Genomic DNA, 20,282 nt, shown 5'->3' on the forward strand with positions numbered 1-20,282 from the left:
AACAACATTGCATCCAAAACATTCTGTTGATCCGACCACCTCAAACACCTGGTCAGCCTGTCACCTGTACACTCGTTACAGGTAAGCCAATACTCTCAGGTGCAAACAACACCGTGCGCTGACCACATGGGCTATACAGGACCACGTCGGTGTTCTGGAGATTACCGAGAATCATTAACAAGTCCCAACTTCCTGCACCTAACACATACTTCAAAGCTTGTAAATTGTACTAAAGTGTTCCTAAGATATTTTACCTGTAGTCTTAAAATATACCGAGAGAAAAATGTGATTTTCACCCATATGATTTCTAATCTCATGGTGGGTCACAATTATATAGCTATAGATACAGCTTCACTTCATGATGTTCACCTGTCTTGTAAGGACAATAAACAAAATTATTAATTCTTCCAATATTTAGTTTTTGAAGTCTTTCTATTATAAAGAACAGGAAATAATTCAAACCAAATCGCTAACTGCCTCAGGTAATAAAGCTATCCAAGTCTGAAAGTCCCTCAGGTCTACATAAAACATGGGAACATATTGTTTACAAACCAGGAATACTTAACATTTCTCAATTACTTGCTTCACATATCAAATTTCATCTGTTTTATCCCGGCTTAAGGCAATTCTCTTTCAGTCATAAAGACAGGGCAACTATCCAGTGATTTCCAATCTCGGATGCCAATTTTCAAATGAGGTCATATCGTTTATCCAATGGTGATTTTCAGCGTGACTGCCTATGGCGCTTGTCATTTGGAAGAAACTTTTGTGAAACAACATCCTAGCGTAAATAATTCATTAAGACCTCTTTTGTTTTTTTCTTTAAGTTCTGCTGATTTATTGGATGATTTTTGACATTTCCATGAATCAGTTTTAACAACATCCAGTGGAGTAAATATTTAATACCATGATATATAATCCAGTTTCTCCAGGAAAAAGAGCATCTGGCATTTTGTTTGACAAAAACTAAAAACTAAAAATTTCAATGTAAGTTCCAAGACAAAGGAATTATTAAGAATTTGATTATTCCACATCATTATTCCTCACCCTTACTCCACACCTTTATTCCTCACCTTGACTCCACACTTTTAATCCTCACCTTTATTCCACGCCACTATTACACATCTTTATTCCACGCTTTTATTCCTCACCTTTACTCCACATCTTTATTCTGCACCTTCACTCCACGCCTTTAATCCACACCTTTATTCTGCATCTTTATTCCACACCTTTATTTCTCACCTTTATTCCTCACCTTTATTCCACACCTTTATTCTGCACCTTTATTCCACACCTTTACTGCAAACCTTTATTCCACACCTTTATTCTGCACCTTTATTCCACACCTTTACTGCACACCTTTATTCCACACCTTTATTCCGCACCTTTATTCCACACCTTTATTCCACACCTTTATTCTGCACCTTTATTCCACACCTTTACTGCACACCTTTATTCCTCACCTTTATTTCACACCTTTACTCCACACCTTTATTGTGCATCTTTATTCGACACCTTTATTCCTCACCTTTATTCCACACCTTTATTCTGCACCTTTATTCTGCACCTTTACTCCACACCTTTATTTCTCACCTTTATTCCACACCTTTATTCCACACCTATATTCTGCACCTTTATTCCACACCTTTACTCCACACCTTTATTTCTCACCTTTATTCCACACCTTTATTCCACACCTTTATTCTGCACCTTTATTCCACACCTTTACTCCACACCTTTATTTCTCACCTTTATTCCACACTTTTATTTCACACCTTTATTCTGCATCTTTATTCCACACCTTTACTCCACACCTGTATTCCACACCTTTATTCCACACCTTTAGTCCACACCTTTGTTCCACACCTTTACTCCACACCTTTATTCCTCACCTTTATTCCACACCTTTATTCCACATCCTTATTCCACCCCTTTACTCCACACCTTTAATCTACACCTTTATTCTACACCTTTATTCCACATCCTTATTCCACACCTTTACTCCACACCTGTATTCTTCACCTTTATTTCACACCTGTATTCTACACCTTTATTTCACACCTTTACTCCACACCTGTACTCCACACCTGTATTCCACACCTTTGTTCCACACCTTTACTCCACACATATATTCCTCACCTTTATTCCACATCCTTATTCCACACCTTTACTCCACACCTTTATTCCTCACGTTTATTTCACATCCTTATTCCACACCTGTATTCTACACCTTTATTTCACATCCTAATTCCACACCTTTACTCCACACCTGTATTCTACACCTTTATTTCACACCTTTACTCCACACCTGTATTCCTCACCTTTAATCTATACATTTATTTCACATCCTTATTCCACACCTTTATTCCACACCTTTGTTCCACCATCTGACTCACCTGCTCCAGGTCATCTCGGCATTCTCTGCACCTCCCCCCATCTTGTGCTGCGTTGAAGGCGTAACACCCGCCCACTGACATAGCGTCCCTCCACGAAATGTTCCTGAGGATGTCCCCATCATACCAGGAACACACCCTCCAGCCGGGCGCACACAAAGAGCTGCTGTTCTGGATGTGGCCGTTCCAGCGCCCCATACATGCAGACACCCGCTTGTGTCGTCGCAGTCCTTCACCACTTCCATCTATACATCCTGACCCTACAAACACAACATGAGTTGGGTCAGTGAGTGAGTTTTCAACCATTCCAGTTTGGGGAACCAACAATCTCATTAAAATCAGAGCTTAGTTCTCGCTACCGCTAAACAAAGATCTGAAGACATCCCATTAAGGGTCACGTCAGAACGACCTTTCATCCGACCAATCAGTGGGTTGCTTACCAGATTATGAAAGTGACAGTCAGAATGTAATTTCTAATTATGCAATCTCGAAAACTTTAACATGGGGTATCCCGAATGATAGTTACAGAATAAACGACTGAATCTTTACAATCTAGACCATTTCGAAGCATAGTCGCCAATTTGAAATTTGTGCCGTAAAGCACGAGAAAGCTGTATTCTGATTGGTCATTCTATTGATCTGCCAAAGTTCGCGCAAGGTCGGTATGACATGACCCGTAATGGGATGTCCTCAGATCTTTGTTTAGTAAGAACTAAGACCTGATTTTAATGAGATTGGGGAACCAAAAGAAGGGGCTTCACATATTGAACCATTTTGGGAGTTAAACCCAGGACAAACAAGTCAATGCTTCAGTTATTCCCTAGGCTAATGAGTTTTAGGGTGTTCAGGACTGGTGAAAGAACCTCCTCATGTTCTCACAACTGATGTGATAATGATAGAAGACAAGCATCAACACCTTTATTTCACGCCTTTATTCCCCATCTTTATTCTGCAACTTTACTCTGTACCCTTACTCCACATCTATATTCCACACCTCCTGGATATATCCATGGTGTTCAGGAATATGCCCGCTGGGCCCTTTTTCCACAAAGTGATCTTAGCACTAAGATGATCATACCTCCCATACTTTAAAATAGACTCACAACAATCGTAGCATTAAGATTGCTTTTTTGAATGGGGTACAGATCAGATTATTTTGAACTTCCTGTTAAACTTGAGACTGTACAATATGGCTTGTATTACTGTTGCTCTTATATAATCATTTCTGATAAACAATAAACATTTTAAATTGTTAAGATTCAATCATCAATGCACAATTGTTAAAATGAACTTTGGAACAGCATAATTTATATGCAGCTGGAAGTTCTTCACGGTGAAGTACAAAATAACATGATGTAATACTTGTGTGAAAATGGTTTCACATTGATTAATCATCATCCTCACTCTGACTTGTTACTGACAAGGAGAAGCTGCCAATCTGAGTGAGTGAGTGAGTGAGTGAGTGAGTGAGTGAGTGAGTGAGTGAGTGAGTTGGATTTCAATACTGGCATTCAAAACTCCGGACATGAACAATATTTCCCACAAAACCTTCAACCTTCGTTGTTACATACTGTTATCATTCCTACACGTGGACTCTGATTCTGTTTGAACTCAGATTTTCCTAAATCATCTCCCCAAAACGCAAGGATCCGAAACCAGACATAAACAATGACTATTAAACTGATGCGTAACATTCTCAACATTTAAGATGGCGGCGGACGGTTGAAGCAGGCACCTTCATATCCCTTCCGTCCGACCATAAAGTTAACATCACATTCAATCGTTAATTTTTTGCTGGTAGATCAAAACACCCTACAATCAATTGATGCTAATGATGCAGCTGCCTTGATGAAAGAAAACCAAGTGACGAAGATGAGTGGTAAAACCCTTTAATATCTGTCGGCAGATAAGTGTGGGTGATTACCATCCTTCTATTGGCCATCAGTATTTTATAGCTTGTTCCTGACTAATTCCTCTTCAAATTAACAGTAACGACCTGGCCACGACGGACGACTCACCAACAGCCCCCTACCTGGATGACTCCCCAATCCTGGCTAGTTTTTAATAAACTGTCTAATACTCCATTACGAAAAGTTTATGTGTGCTTCCAACAGGGATCAGCTAACTGATCGGCCATTATGGTCGACTCAGTAGCCGGTGAAGAAATCCCTATCGATATAATGTGGTTCTGTGTGGCTTCTAAGTACATTTAACTGGCTCTCAACCGCCTCCTTAGGGGGCAGTCCTAGATTGATGATATTTAATCCCTTCTTGAAAAAACCAATTAGGTCTTCAGACAGGGTGTTTTTCATGATTGACTGATTGCGAAGGTGATGCTGGGGAGGCCGGGTGCGTCACCTCGTGGGGGAGTTTCATCATGTAGGAGCAGGATATCTCACCTCTGCTACCTGTCTGTGGGTGTCCGTAGTGCCCACTATCTGACGACACGGTTAATGAAAGGGAGGTAATTTGTCATGTGTCATCCGATGCTGATACAATATCATAGCCTGTCGGCCATCTTTGCCCAGTTGGATGTCATCAACGTATTTATGTTTCAGGGCAGGACTTGAAAGAATATGGAATTACCAACTAAAGATAAAAATTATTAGACTGGGAAATAGATTTGGCATATCCACATACAATACATACTGGCCAGTTAATCCTCAATCACCAGGTTCATTGTGTATTAACACAAGTATGCTGGAACGCAGCAACACAACCCCTGACAGGAAGTCCATATCGTTCAAAGAATATTTATGTCTACTACTCTTTTAAACATAGTATATTTGTAATTTTAACAGTGGCTAAAATTGCGTACAATCGCCAGCAACTGAAGGGATGGTGTAAATCCTGCTGGGGTCCATGTAGGTATGTACCGGTAAGTCCCCATGGTCCCCAGTATGGTGATCTACCTTCAGTTGATCGTGATCTATAGCCCTTTCTATATTGTGTTGCTATACATAGTGTTATCTTTTTTATGGTTATATACTAGTTTTAACTATTAATCTGTGATGTGCTAGTTATTTTACTGTCCTGTGTTGACAGGCTTTTATTGTTTGAATGCATATATTATGTATAACATTTGATCGTCACGACATGGCTGAGATACTGCCCATGTGACATTAAATATTAACTCACTCACTCACTCACCTATTCAGCAACACGACAGGGTCATGCTATGCTCAGTAGTCTTGCAAGAGTAATGGATGGCTTTACACCAAACCTTGACCTTTCAGTCTTGCAGAGTGACTTCAAAATGTCAAACTTACAAAATGGTTTCATTCAATTTCTAAGATCATATATCTTGACACAGTCACATTGTCTTTTGTAACCTTTGACCCCTTAAATTGAGAAAGTAAAAGCTGAACTAGTATCAGACGAATGCTGACATTTCAGTAACATTCTAAAACTTGAAGAATATGATGTCTTGGGCATTTCACTGAAACAGTGCATGGTTAATGCCATTGGAATGTTTTGGTCAGACCAATGTAATTTCTTGTTTAAAAGATATTTCTTTATCAATATGTAGACCTCAAACATGACAGGTGTTAATGCCATCATTGTTAAGTTTTTGTATGTTTGTATGTTTGTTTGTTGTTTAACATCGCACTCAGCAATATTCCACTATAGTCTGAGTCGAGTCTGGACCAGACAATCCAGTGATTGACATCATGAGCATCGATCTGTGTATTCCGTGTATTTGGGATACGATGACAAATTATTGCATCAACCAAGTCAGCCGGTGAGGTGAGGTGAGGTGAGGTGAGGTGAGGTGAGGTGAGGTGAGGTGAGGTGAGGTGAGGTGAGGTGAGGTGAGGTGAGTGAGTGAGTGAGTGCGTGCGTGCGTGCGTGAGTGCGTGCGTGCGTGCGTGCGTGCGTGAGTGAGTGAGTGAGTGAGTGAGTGAGTGACCTACCTAAACTTCAGGTCTTCAGGCATAACAAGTGAACAATTCCTCCCTACAAGTAATTTGATCGGAATTAAGGTATCACTTTTAAAGGAGACGAGATACACTCTTAACAATAACATAAACACTCCAGCAACCGCGTGACAAACCATACACTCTGCCCTTAAGGGGACATAACCCGTGAAATTCTGGGTCGTCAGCAACCCATTGGTGTCGTGAGAGGCGACAAACGGGATCAGGTGGTCAGAATCGCTTATTTGGTTGATGCATGTCATATCACAATTGCATAGATCTATGCTCATGATGTCAATCACTGGATTGTTTGGTCCAGACTTGATAATTTACAGACCGATGTCATAGAGTGAAATATTGCTGAGTGTGGCGTTAAACAACAAGCAAACAAACATGAGGGGACACAGCATTGTTTTAGGCCAAGGTCACAGAGGTCAAGGACACCAACACTTTCACAAGTTTGTCAACAATGATGTTGTTTTGACATTCATTTCAGTGATGAGTTTAAGTGAGCCACTTGTTCCCTGTACTATTACAGCTGTTCCCTGTGGTATATGGCTGTTCCCTGTGCTATTACAGCTGTTCCCTGTGCTATTACAGCTGTTCCCTGTGGTATACGGCTGACAAATTTCAAAACACCATTTGCTTCAGTTCTTGGTTTGTACCAGACATATAAAATATTCAAAAAATGTTTTGCTCATGAAAATTAACACAATAGCAGGCAGACTTAAACCACTGGAGTAAAGAAAAACAACCAATGGCCGCCACTGCCAAGTCGATTCTCTTCTTTTTCGGATTTTCTACACCTTGGAATCATTTATTACATATCAACTGCACAGACTTTCACTAATATTCTTTTTATCAACATTTCTTCATTTTTTACACGTAAAAAAACAACCCCCTGATGTACGAACCCTTCCCTAACCTCCCAAGAAGCTCCTCTGGATGCTGTCATGCAGATGATGAACACAAAATGGCCCCTCTAGTTTTTCATAACACTTCAGACTGGATGACTTCAACACTTATTCGTGTTTTTGACTTTAGATAATCTATGTCCTCTCTTTAAGCTCTTTGCACCACGTAACCCTTCCTTCACCCTGTGAGGAGCCTGTGCAAGAATGATGTAGTGAAGGGTTTGTTTGTTTGTTTGTTGTTTAATGCCGCACTCAGCAATATTCCAGCTATATGACGTCAGTCTGTTAATAATCGAGTCTGGCCCAGACAATCCTGGGATTACAAGGTAGGCACAATTTGATGGATAACAACTTCTTTAACACTGTGAAAAGCGACGTTTCAGTATAGATCCTTATACCGTTGTCAAGCAAAACTGAATGAGGGACATAGTGCAGAATATATATAGTAGGTGGAGGATTACCAGTAAATCCTGGGATTGATATCATGAGCATCGATCTACGCAATTGGGATATGATGACATGCATCAACAAAGTCAGCAAGTCTGACCAACCAATCCTGTTTGTCGCCTCTTACGAGAAGCATTGTCGCCTCTTACGAGAAGGATAGTTGCCCTTTACGTCAAGCATGGGTTGCTGAAGACCCATTCTAACTCGGATCTTCACAGGTCTGGCAGTGAAGGTAGTCAGTGAGGTTTCACAACTATAAGAATACAGACTCACTGGAAGATTGCAAGGACATACCTACAAAGGTATGCAATGATAAAATTTTCTTCTAATCAAAAAGACCTTTTTAATGATTATGGCAAGGGTTTTGACATCATTTGACACCTATAAAGTCCTTTCAGAAAAACACGGAAAATTCATTGTTTAGAGACCAGGCAATTTGGCAGTCATAGCCAGTTGTTAAACATCATGTTGGTTATCTGCTCCCTCATCGTGTACTATGAAGCTGTTAATGATGAGGGGTGGTGGGATAGCCTAGTGGTTAAAGCGTTCGCTCGTCACGCCGAAGACCCGGTTTTGATTCCCCAAATGGGTACAATGTATGAAGCCCATTTCTGGTGTCCCCCGCTGTGATATTGCTGGAATATTGTTAATGGCTGCATAAAACCACACTCAGTTTACGATGACCTAACTTCTCCAGAGACAGAGCCCATGTTTCACACGTCCCTTACTACAATTTAGCGTTTCAGTTGGCCATCGGTACAGACTGACAAAATTACACATTTGACAGATATTTTTTTTTTTAAGTAATCAGACTTTTTACTGATAGAAATGCTAAGCATGGCATCATGAGTTCCATAATTAAGAAGGGGCACGGGTGGCCCAGTCGTCTAAGGCGCTGCAATTCGCTGTGTAGAGTTGCGTCCCTTGGGCACGCCAGAAACCTATGATTGTGGGTTCGAATCCCGGTTCGACCCAATTATGTTTCTAGGTTTGTCAGCACCATACCCATGCTCGTGGGTTTCACCGAAGTGGTAAACGTCTGAGACTCGCATCACTTCGGGCTTTCCTCCCACATTAAGCTGACACGCCGTGATATAACTGAACTAATGTTAAAAGCGGCGTTAAACCCAACTCACTCACTCACTCCCTCACTCCATAATTAAGAAATAAATAGATTAGACCTACTTACAGTATCAATTTCACAAAACAATGCACAGCCATCAAAAATCGTAATTGAACTTATGAGCAGCGTGTGTCTTTGCATCGTACTTTCAATATCATAGGGAAACATTGTCAAGACCTATAGTGACATAGTCAAGAGTTTTCTTACCGAGATATTAATTGGCCAGATCATATACATTCATCCATGAACAGTATTGCATTGATTTGTTGTTATGGTGAGTCCTCCATCTTTGTTTATTTGTGCGCACATGAGATAAGTAGAGGTTTCGGTTATGGGATGTGTTGACTTTTGCCATTGACTTATTACATTTCCTGGGTCCAAATCATTGACCTATAGCTTTTTGTGTCAAAATCTCTGCAATGTCTAGTTCAGGACTGAAAATGCACTCGAGACCTGGCATCACAGCCCCCTTTAATGCCCTCTTTAGAACAAAAGTTATTAACATTGTCAACCCTCTTTAAAACACCACTACAAAATGTTTATCTCAGAATAAAACAAACATTCCAAATGTTTTGCAGGTGCATAAACAATTAAACATAGTCACAGAAACACTTATTGTCAACTTAGAAGACAATAAAGTACAGTAAACTACAGTTATAGCGAACGCATAAGGACCACGAAATTTAATTCCTTTCGAAATGTAGTTCGTTATAAGCAAATGTACAGAATATATAAAGCAAATGGACAGGACCAAAAAATAGTTTGTTATATTGTTAGTTTGTTAAATGTGTGTTCTTTATAAACATAGTTTACTGTACCTATGTACACTATTGTGTTTTGAAACTGAAGTGTAAAATACTATACACTTCAGTCAGCCATGGATGAGTAGGTCTTCTCTATGGAAAACTCCACTTACTGTTGGTTGGCAAGACAACAAACCAAACCCTGCTCACTCAATGTTTTCAACAGTTCTGTATAAATCAAAATAGTTCTCTAAGTTTCAGAACTGCTTTAAAATAAACTTGTTTCTTTTAAAAACAACAACAATACCATCCTCTTAAAAGTCTGTACTAAACATTTTATGGATAACATTTAAGTGGAACGTTGAAAATGTTTGTTTTTGAGAGTGTCCAAAAAATATGTCTGTCAAAACTGTTCCCTGATGATGTCACTACCACTACGAAAATACCAGGCAATTTGTTTCGCACCAGATCAGCACAGAAGCTAATTTAGCTCATTTGGCAAGTGTCTGCAGTATAGGATGTTGCGGCGATGATGTTGCCACCTGTAGCGATGTTCCCTACTCACTACTTTGTCCAACATTGACAGGTGGTTTGTGTTTTTGCCGCCAATCCGACAAGCAGACCTGACAAGCTTGCTGTGAGAATCTATTGAAGACTATCTGGCTACTTTCATGCTTCCTTTGTCGCAAGACGGTATTGCAGGTGATGTCTGTTCACATGCAAATAAAACACAAATATACTTGAAAGAGAGTCAATTAATAGTAGAGGAAGAAGTCAAGACTACCACTCGCTACCAGCTTGGGGCGCTGCTGGAAATGTCGGCACCATCGGTCAGAGTTTCCTAACCTCTTCCAGTCTTTCGTTACCATTCTTAAGAAGGGGCTTAGAACTCTATTCTGTTTCTATGCCGACTCAGGCTGTCATCATTAAAGTAGTTTTATCTTTCATGTTATTCCCCAGCCCACAAGCATGGCTTTGACTGGTAAGAAAGGTTAACTGCGTTATACCACTGACTGCTGTAGAATTCGGCCGTTTGTTGTAGTCTGGGAGCCTGAAGGTACCGCATAGAAGGCTCTGTGTTGGAAGGAGGCTGAATACATCTTAACATCATTACTGAGGGAGGAAGGGTGAGTGCCTCCAGGTAGCTCCAGGAATTTGTGTGTGAGGACTGAAGGTGCTAATTCCATTGCTGAGTAACTTTGGTCATTTAAGCTGGTGCCAGCGGGCAAAGTACAGTGGATGTTCTGTGTCATCTTACCTGTCTAGAAGTGAACGAACAGCCTGTCACAGGAGGGAGCTAAACTGAAGGGAAAGCCTGTCACAGAAGGGAGCTAAACTGAAGGGATGGCCTGTCACAGAAGAGAGCTAAACTGAAGGGACGGCCTGTCACAGGAGGGAGCTAAACTCAAGGGATGGCCTGTCACAGGAGGGAGCTTAACTGAAGGGATGGCCTGTCACAAGGAGGAACTTAACTGAAGGGACCGCCTATCACAGAAGGGAACTAAACTGAAGGGATGGCCTGTCACAGAAGGGAACTAAACTGAAGGGACGGCCTGTCACAGGAGGGAGCTAAACTGAAGGGACCGCCTATCACAGAAGGGAACTAAACTGAAGGGATGGCCTGTCACAGAAGGGAACTAAACTGAAGGGACGGCCTGTCATAGAAGGGAACAAGCAGTTGACCATACACAGGACTTGTGGCATTGGCATGTTGATTGGCTTTCACTGCATAATTGTTATCATTGTCACTTAATCCTTTCCTTTATTAGTCCTTGAGAATGTTTACTATCTTAGCCCTTGAGAAAGTTTACTATCTTTGCCCTTGGTAGCTCTTACTATCTTAGCCCTTGAGAACCTTGACTATCTCAGCCCTTAAGAATGTTTACTATCTCAGCCCTTGGGAGCCTTTATTATCTCAGCTCTTGAGAACCTTTACTATCTCAGCCCTTGGGAGCCTTTACTCTCTCAGCCCTTGGGAGCCTTTACTCTCTCAGCCCTTGGGAGCCTTTACTCTCTCAGCCCTTGGGAGCCTTTACTATCTCAGCCCTTGAGAACCTTTACTATCTCAGCCCTTGGGAGCCTTTACTCTCTCAGCCCTTAGGAGCCTTTACTATCTCAGCCCTTGGGAGCCTTTACTATCTCAGCCCTTGGGAGCCTTTACTATCTCAGTCCTTGGGAGCCTTTACTCTCAGCCCTTGGGAACCTTGACTACCTCAGCCCTTGGGAGCCTTTACTATCTCAGCCCTTGGGAGCCTTTACTATCTCAGCCCTTGGGAACCTTTACTCTCAGCCCTTCGGAACCTTTACTCTCAGCCCTTGGGAACATTTACTTTCAGCTCTTGGGAGCCTTTACTATCTCAGCCCTTGGGAGCCTTTACTATCTCAGCCCTTGGGAGCCTTTACTATCTCAGCCCTTGGGAGCCTTTACTATCTCAGCCCTTGGGAGCCTTTACTATCTCAGCCCTTGGGAGCCTTTACTACCTCAGCCCTTGGGAGCCTTTACTATCTCAGCCCTTGGGAGCCTTTACTATCTCAGCCCTTGGGAGCCTTTACTCTCAGCCCTTGGGAACCTTTACTATCTCAGCCCTTGGGAACCTTTACTATCTCAGCCCTTGGGAGCCTTTACTCTCTCAGCCCTTGGGAGCCTTTACTCTCTCAGCCCTTGGGAACCTTTACTATCTCAGCCCTTGGGAACCTTTACTCTCAGCCCTTGGGAGCCTTTACTATCTCAGCCCTTGAGAACCTTTACTATCTCAGCCCTTGGGAGCCTTTACTCTCTCAGCCCTTAGGAGCCTTTACTATCTCAGCCCTTGGGAGCCTTTACTCTCAGCCCTTGGAAGCCTTTACTATCTCAGTCCTTGGGAACCTTTACTATCTCAGCCCTTGGGAGCCTTTACTTTCTCAGCCCTTGGGAGCCTTTACTATCTCAGCTCTTGGGAGCCTTTACTTTCTCAGCCCTTGGGAGCCTTTACTATCTCAGCCCTTGAGAACCTTTACTCTCAGCCCTTGGGAACCTTTACTCTCAGCCCTTGGGAGCCTTTACTCTCAGCCCTTGGGAGCCTTTACTCTCAGCCCTTGGGAGCCTTTACTATATCAGCCCTTGGGAGCCTTGACTACCTCAGCCCTTGGGATCCTTTACTCTCAGCCCTTGGGAGCCTTTACTCTCAGCCCTTGGGAGCCTTTACTATCTCAGCCCTTGGGAGCCTTTACTTCCTTAGCACTTGGGAGCCTTTACTATCTTAACACTTGGGAGCCTTTACTATCTTAGCACTTGAGAAATTTGACTATCTCAGCCCTTGGGAGCCTTTACTATCTCAGCCCTTAGCCCAAGTGATGGAAAGTGTTGTGTAGTGAGGAATCGAGCACAGAACACCTGGCTACTTGTCACAACGTGTCAGTCGTATACCCAAACATCAAGCATGCTATGATCCACGAAGTCATTCGGACCATGGCCTACGTGCTGTTCTGACAGACATCGGAGGCCATGTCACAGTGACATGTTGAATAAAGGAAGCAATCCCCTTAGAATTAGCAGGCAAGGATATTGGCACTAAATCCCACATCCTGTAAGAAGCAATATGTCTGAAGGGAAGAAATCCCAGCTGCCGCCAGTCACGACCATGACCTTCGGGGGACACACTGTTATAATGTCTGGCCTACCCTGTGGTTGTTTCAATATGTTGTTAGATGGAAGTGAAACAAACACACTCATTAACTCTCACATACAGCTTGGTACTTACTTTGTAATTCTTAAATATCATTCCATTTTAATAAGTTTGCAATTTTTTCCCATATCAGAGTTTATCAGGAATAATCTATGCCAATATCATGTTATTTTAGTTGCAGCTTTACTCTATATATTTGAAATAAATTAATAACCATAAACGTGGCACTTTGGTACAGATGATCGCTATTGCAGGATATTTTTTCGTATGGAACAATTTGACCAATCATCGTCGATGCATCCCGTGCTAGTGCTTGCTAAAACTTTATGTTGACATATAATAGTCAAACTACAACAAATATGACTTTCAAAGAGTCAATGTATGGCATGTATGATATATATATCCATTCTCTGTCCACTAAAGTTTGGTTCAAAGCGTCAATAGCAGTAATTTGACCGTGGTTTCTGTAAATAAAAGTGAATAATGCAATCTACCGGTTACTTCACACACAATTTCACTGAAATGTATGTAAACAATTATTTAAGATAATTATGAAAAGAGATTACAAACATAAGTCCAGCTATACAATTAATACTTTTTATAACCAGACAGTGTAATTACATGATTAATTTGGGTACTTCAGAACAGATTTGTTGTCAAGGTATTTCCGGTGTTACGGTGATATGTCTTTGTGTTGGGGAAAAAACATCAAAACTTGTCAAACCTGTGTGTAAGACAACCCCCTTGAAAGCCCCCTAATTCTAGGTACGAACAACTCGCCTTATACACACCAATATATGGTAATTTCATTCATTTTAATATGTTTGCAATGTTCTTTTCTACACAATCAATTAAGCATGTTGGAAATAGTTGTGAGGAATAGTGTATCCAAGTCAACTACCATAGGAACTCCCAGCGAGAGGAAATCCCAAAGTGTTTGTTTGTTGTTTCAGGCTGCACTAAGCAACTCCACCTACAGTTAGTGGACTGTACATAGTCTGGACCAGACAATCCATTGATTGACATCATGAGCATTGATCGACTTGGAATATGATGACCAAATGCATCAACCAAATCTGCGATTCTGACCACTTCATCCATTAGCTACTTAGACAGACAGGACCCACTGTCACTTTTAAAGGGGCAGTACGTCAACGGTTCATGCATGAAATAATATCCAAATGTGACAGCACATGGCCAATTCTCAAACCAAAACAATAGAGCTCCACACAGCGTAGCCGCCAACACAAGCGCTGCACAGAGTAAACTGGATTCAGTTTGATTTGTTATTAGATGTAACTTGTAGTGAAAGCTTGTGTGTTTATCTTACGGATGAGTTACAAAATGCCAATTGCTAGTTTGATGACATTAGAAGCCAGTGTTTATCAAAGCCTGGATTATGAGAGATATATACCTCAGTCGTATGAAGCCAATCACTCTCCTACCCAGAGTGCCTTGTGATCATCAGTGTTCATCTGCTTCATCGTTACATCTTATACAGTTCATTTATGTGTTTTTCATTTGTTTCATTTTGGAAGTTCGCTCGTCACGCCGAAGACCCGGGTTCGATTCCCGACATGGGTACAATGTGTGAAGCCCATTTCTGGTGTCCTTCGCCGTGATATTGCTGGAATATTGCTAAATGTGGCGTAAAACCATACTCACTCACTCACTCACTCATTTTGGAAGAGTCTACAGGTTTACATACACATAACTTTCATTGAGAAAATATCCTAAAACGTGAAAAAACTATTTCCGTATATATCCTCCATGGGCTGTCAATCAAAGGCCTATGGAGAGCAAGAAATATGGTCACTTTGATGTGTAAAGCTATATTGTCATGCACCTCATTGTCCAGTTCTAGTTGTATAATTATGCAAAACAATATGTAAATCATAAGGCTTGCATTAGGCCTGTCTGTTCTTATTTCAGAATGTATGTTTTTGTTTACAAACAAGAGTGAGTGAGTGAGTGAGTATGGTTTTACGCCGCTTTTGGCAATATTCCAGCAATATCATGGAGGGGGACACCAGAAATGGGCTTCACACGTTGTACCAATGTCGGGAATCGAACCCTGGTCTTCGGCGTGACGAGCGAACGCTTTAACCACTAGGCTACCCGACAGCCCCTTACAAACAAGAGAAAAGTCTGGTCACGTGATAAGCCTCGACCCACGGTGTGATCACTGGAGCAGAACATTCTGTCACAGAGGGGTTGAGATGGGTTATTGGCTATTGTTTACATTCAAAGATTCAGAACGGTCATCATCCTGTTCCTTCATCACTTTTAAAGTACTGCTATGAAGCATCACCTCCAATAGGTTCTATAGCATACTCGGTACACTTAATGTGGTATACAAATGAGTTGTGTCAGTGGCTAAGAAGCTGATTCAGCTAAGACAAGGCGATGTCCGTCAGTGCCAGATGATGATTGAATGGAAACAGCTGACTCAGCACATCGACACAGGCACTAGCCTATCCACTGTTTGATCATCCCAGGGATAACACATACCAAATATAATTTTCTTTGAATCAACTAATAGAATTACATGTCTTAGAATTCTTCATATTGAATTGAACCTGTGAAAATCTGGGGTAGAATAGGTCTTCAGCAACCCAAGCATGCCGTAAAAAGCGACTGCGCTTGTCGTAAGAGGCGATTAACAGGATCGGGTGGTAGGGCTAACTGACTTGGTTGATGCACATCATCATTTTCCAATTGCATAGATTGATGCTCATGAAGTCAATCACAAGATTGTCTGGTCCAGACTCAATTATTTACAGACCACAATCATATAGCTGGAATATTGCTGAGTGCGGCGTTAAACAAACAAACAAAAAAACATATTGAATTGTCCCTATTATGAATCAATAAGCCCAACATATACCATTCTCGAGAGCTATCTTGGATTCTTAGTTCCCTTAGCAAGCAGTTTTATATTTTCCACAACTTAAAAGCTTTTTGTATTTTCAAATTGTATTCTATGTCATCATGTAAAACTAAGCATCAAAGCCTCTACCTCTATACTGGTTCTGTGGTCAGTGAAAGGAAGTCACCTCTAACACTGACTAGTAACTCAAGCAATAGCTAATGGTGAATGGGTGACATTTCTGCAAACATGGGGACGAACAAGACTACGTACATGCTTCCTCTCCTAGAGTCGGGGCAGTGGGGTAGCCTAGTGGTTAAAGTGTTAGCTCATCACGCCGAAGACAGGTTCGAAGTCCTCACATGGGTACAATGTGTGAAGCCCATTTCTAGTGTCCCCCGCCGTGATATTGCTGGAATATTGCTAAAAGCTGCGTAAAACATACTCAGCCACTCAGTCACTCACTCACTCACTCGTGTAGTTGTTTGCTGAGCAGAGTTCCTCTGTGAGGAGTACTTACCTGCATTGACGAGTTGTGAGGCAAGTCCAGCCGCCCCCAGCAGTAGTAGCACCACCCCTGGTAGTGAGATACGGGGCGTACTGACCCCCCCTCCCCCTCGGCACTCACTCCACCAAGCCATTGGCTGTCTTCATCTAGGCCTGCAACAGACACGCAACTATAAGGACACTGACACACAAACATTTAGTCGTGGGAAAGAAAATAGTGTTTTTGTTAATTTGTCTTTTGATATATACTCACTGCCAAAAGAAACGTGAACCATAGAAACATATCGGAAAGTATGTACGTTAAGAAGAGATGTTTCCAAAGTGTACCAATTAATGACAAAACTAACAATCAGTAAAGCGTTACCACAGAGTGTCTTTATTCTTATCACGATATGCTGCACATGATTTCAAAACATTACACACTAATGTTGCATCTCCAGTCATGGATCTATGATGTCACATGTGATGTATTCATGAGCGTCAGTTCACACACCAGTATGTTCGTTTGTGCATTGAACCAGTCTAATATCTCTTGAATATGGTGTATATAGTAGAAAGGAGCCCAGAGAATCGGGTCATTTTCAGGACAGAAACTGAAGAAATCTAGACTTGCCAATATATTGTAGACTTGCTTAGGAATTAAAACATTTTTGTTTCAAGGTTTTTTTTGTGGAACTAGGCTTCTTGGATAGTGAATATGATTGCTTCAAGAAGTACCAGTCTCTCTACCAGCCTTCCTAATGTCATAAGGATCCATCAGCCTGTTGTCCCAGAGAGTGCCTCAGCCAGGCTTTCTCATCATTACATACCTCCCAAGCTTACTCGAGATAACATACTCAGGAACATTTTTGAAATTCAAGGGTTTCTGAAGCTTGGTGTGGTCTCCAGTCATTTCCCCTGAAGGAACAATGAACGAGGCAATACTGAACGAGGGAATACTGAATGAGGAAATTCTGAATGCGGAATACTGAACAAGGGAATACTGAATGAGGGAATTCTGAATGAGGGAATAATGAATGAGGGAATAATGAACAAGGGAATAATGAATGAGGGAATTCTGAATGAGGGAATAATGAACAAGGGAATAATGAATGAGGGAATACTGAATGAGGGAATAATGAACAAGGGAATAATGAATGAGGGAATAATGAATGGGGGAATAATGAACAAGGGAATACTGAACAAGGAAATACTGCAGGAGGGAATAATGAATGAAGAAACAATGAACAAGGGAATACTGAACGAGGAAATTATGAACAAGGGAATAATGAATGAGGGAATACTGAACAAGGAAATAATGAACAAGGGAATAATGAACAAGGGAATAATGAACGAGGGAATACTGAATAAGGAAATAATGAACAAGGGAATAATGAACAAGGGAATAATGAACGAGGGAATAATGAACAAGGGAATAATGAACAAGGGAATAATGAACGAGGGAATAATGAACAAGGGAATAATGAACAAGGGAATAATGAACAAGGGAAACATGAATAAGGAAATAATGAAGATGGGAATAATGAATGAAGAAATAATGAACGAGGCAATAATGAACAAGGGAATAATGAACGAGGAAATCATGAACAAGGGAATACTGAAAAAGGAAATAATGAAGACGAGAATAATGAACAAGTAATAATGAATAGGGGAAGAATGAATGAGGGGATAATGAATAAGAGAATAATGAAGACGGGAATAACGAATGAAGAAATAATGAACGAGGAAATAATGAACAAGGGAAAAATGAAGACGGGAATAATGAACAAGGAATAATGAACGGGGGAATAATGAACAAGGAAATAATGAAGACGGGAATAATGAATGAAGAAATAATGAACGAGGAAATAATGAAGACGGGAATAATGAATGAAGAAATAATGAACGAGGAAATAATGAACAAGGGAAAAATGAAGACGGGAATAATGAACAAGGAATAATGAACGGGGGAATACTGAACGAGGGAAGAATGAACCAGGGAAGAATGAACCAGGGAAGAATGAACAAGGAATACTGAACGAGGGAAGAATGAACGCCTTATTGAATTTCCTTCATATCTTCATGTGAGACATTTCATGGAATGCAGCTGATAATAATTTAATCTGTTACATTCACTGCTGCCAGTATCACTGGTGAGTTTGGAAACTTCAACCTTGACTCCCACAGAGCACCATTTGAAAGTCATCATCGGTATTCTACTTTGGTGTTACAAAAGAGACTGGCATTGTACATCATCATTCAAGGCTGAGAACTAACCATGGTGCTACTGAACATATACACCTGATGAAGCTATTACAACCTCTGCATAACCTTATAAACATGTCTTGAGAGATGTCTGTTTTCAAAGAACTGACTTCTAAAAGAGCTATATTTATCGCATTCAATTCTTTTGATAAAACCCCCTGACAATCTGAAGTGGAGTGAAATATGCTAACTCAGCACTTCAAACAGTTGTGTTTGTTTGTTATTTAATGCCACACTCAGCAATATTTCTGATATATGACAGCGTTCTGTAATTAATCCAGTCTGGACAATCCAGTGATTGATATCATGAGCATCAATCCACACAGTTGGCATATGATGACATGCATCAACCAAGTCAGTGAGCCTGACCACCTGATCCTGTTAGTCGGCTCTTACGACATGCATGGGTTGCTGAAGACCTATTCTAATCTGGATCTTCACAAGTCTCTAGTAGTTCCCAGAAAAATAGCAATACTACTCAACTTGAGACAGGGATACTCTGATATCTCAGCCTATATAAATATATCCATCTTACAAGCAATGAGTCTATCATGGAATAAAACCCCTATCAAAACTTGAGTGGCACGTATTGTTTTCAGGCGAGAGCAGAAGTTCAAAGAAAAACATGAATAGGACAAACATAGCACAACGGCAAATTTCTAAACAGGAACTGAAAAAAAATCTGGAATTCTACCTTGTAACAAAAATAGAGAGCTATTAAGTGCACTCTGTGAAGTAGGCAATGTATAAACACTACAATCCAAATATCACTTACTTTTAATCCTGCCAAATCAAGTGATAAATACAATATGATATGTTCCTGACAACTGTGTAAACCCTCTTTATAATAGCGTGATATTGAGAGGGTATTAGATGAACCTCAAGTGGCAGCCATTCACAAAATGTGATGAGATTGTATCTAGTGCTCAGACCGCTAGTATCTCAGTTTTCCGCTGGATCAAGAGCGGGGGTCAAACAGTGCTGTCTTACTGTTGTTACACTTCTCACAGTATAATATACGTTGTCATTTCACCTGATCTATATTACAAGCATTTCAACATGAGGGATAAAAGGTTAACTGTAAGGAAACGGAATGATTGGTGCTAACAAGGGCCTATATGTACACATTAACATGAACCGGGGAATATGGCGCTGCCAGGAAAACTGGATGATATTATTAAATATAAAACTTTTTCCCTGTCTGATGAAAGGGATTCTGTTTGAGAAGTACTTGAAGGACTAAGTACCTGAAACTGCTTGTTTGAGTAATAATTCCAATATCGTTTAAATAGTTGGGAGAGCAAGAGGGCAAGTATATGAAATGTAGGAAATGACATGCACCAACAAGAATGAACGGCCTCAGTGAAAGGAAATAAATTTATATTCCCTTTTTTAAATGCTTTTAGAACGAGAAAGAACTTGAGCATGAATCGATTCTTTAGCTATCAGATCTTGCTACT

The 20,282-nt window shown here is 40.9% G+C and overlaps 2 protein-coding genes across 5 annotated transcripts in view; one reads left to right on the top strand and one right to left on the bottom strand.

Annotated features, from left to right (window-relative positions):
- LOC139452343 (uncharacterized) overlaps positions 1–20,282 on the bottom strand; it is a 111,922-nt gene that overhangs the window by 15,358 nt on the left and 76,282 nt on the right. For all 4 annotated transcript variants that reach the window (XM_071233788.1, XM_071233789.1, XM_071233791.1 and 1 more), the window contains 2 exons: positions 16,592–16,731; positions 2,397–2,653 (listed from right to left, as the gene is read on the bottom strand). In XM_071233788.1, the coding sequence (XP_071089889.1) occupies positions 2,397–2,653; positions 16,592–16,712 (378 nt within the window). In that variant the 5' untranslated portion in view covers positions 16,713–16,731. The remainder of the gene's footprint in view (positions 1–2,396; positions 2,654–16,591; positions 16,732–20,282) is intronic.
- Positions 17,591–18,217, top strand: LOC139452011 (uncharacterized PPE family protein PPE12-like). The gene has a single exon (XM_071233289.1). It carries the CDS (start codon positions 17,591–17,593, stop codon positions 18,215–18,217), a length of 627 nt encoding a protein of 208 aa, XP_071089390.1.

The sequence above is a fragment of the Haliotis cracherodii genome, unplaced genomic scaffold (genome assembly GCF_022045235.1).
Source record: "Haliotis cracherodii isolate W230 unplaced genomic scaffold, xgHalCrac1.p SCAF_9, whole genome shotgun sequence".
Taxonomy (NCBI): domain Eukaryota; kingdom Metazoa; phylum Mollusca; class Gastropoda; order Lepetellida; family Haliotidae; genus Haliotis; species Haliotis cracherodii.

What these genes read in the sequence shown, in the direction of transcription:
- LOC139452011 (XM_071233289.1), top strand. Translation starts at nt 17,591, where the DNA reads ATGAATGAGGGAATAATGAACAAGGGAATAATGAATGAGGGAATTCTG.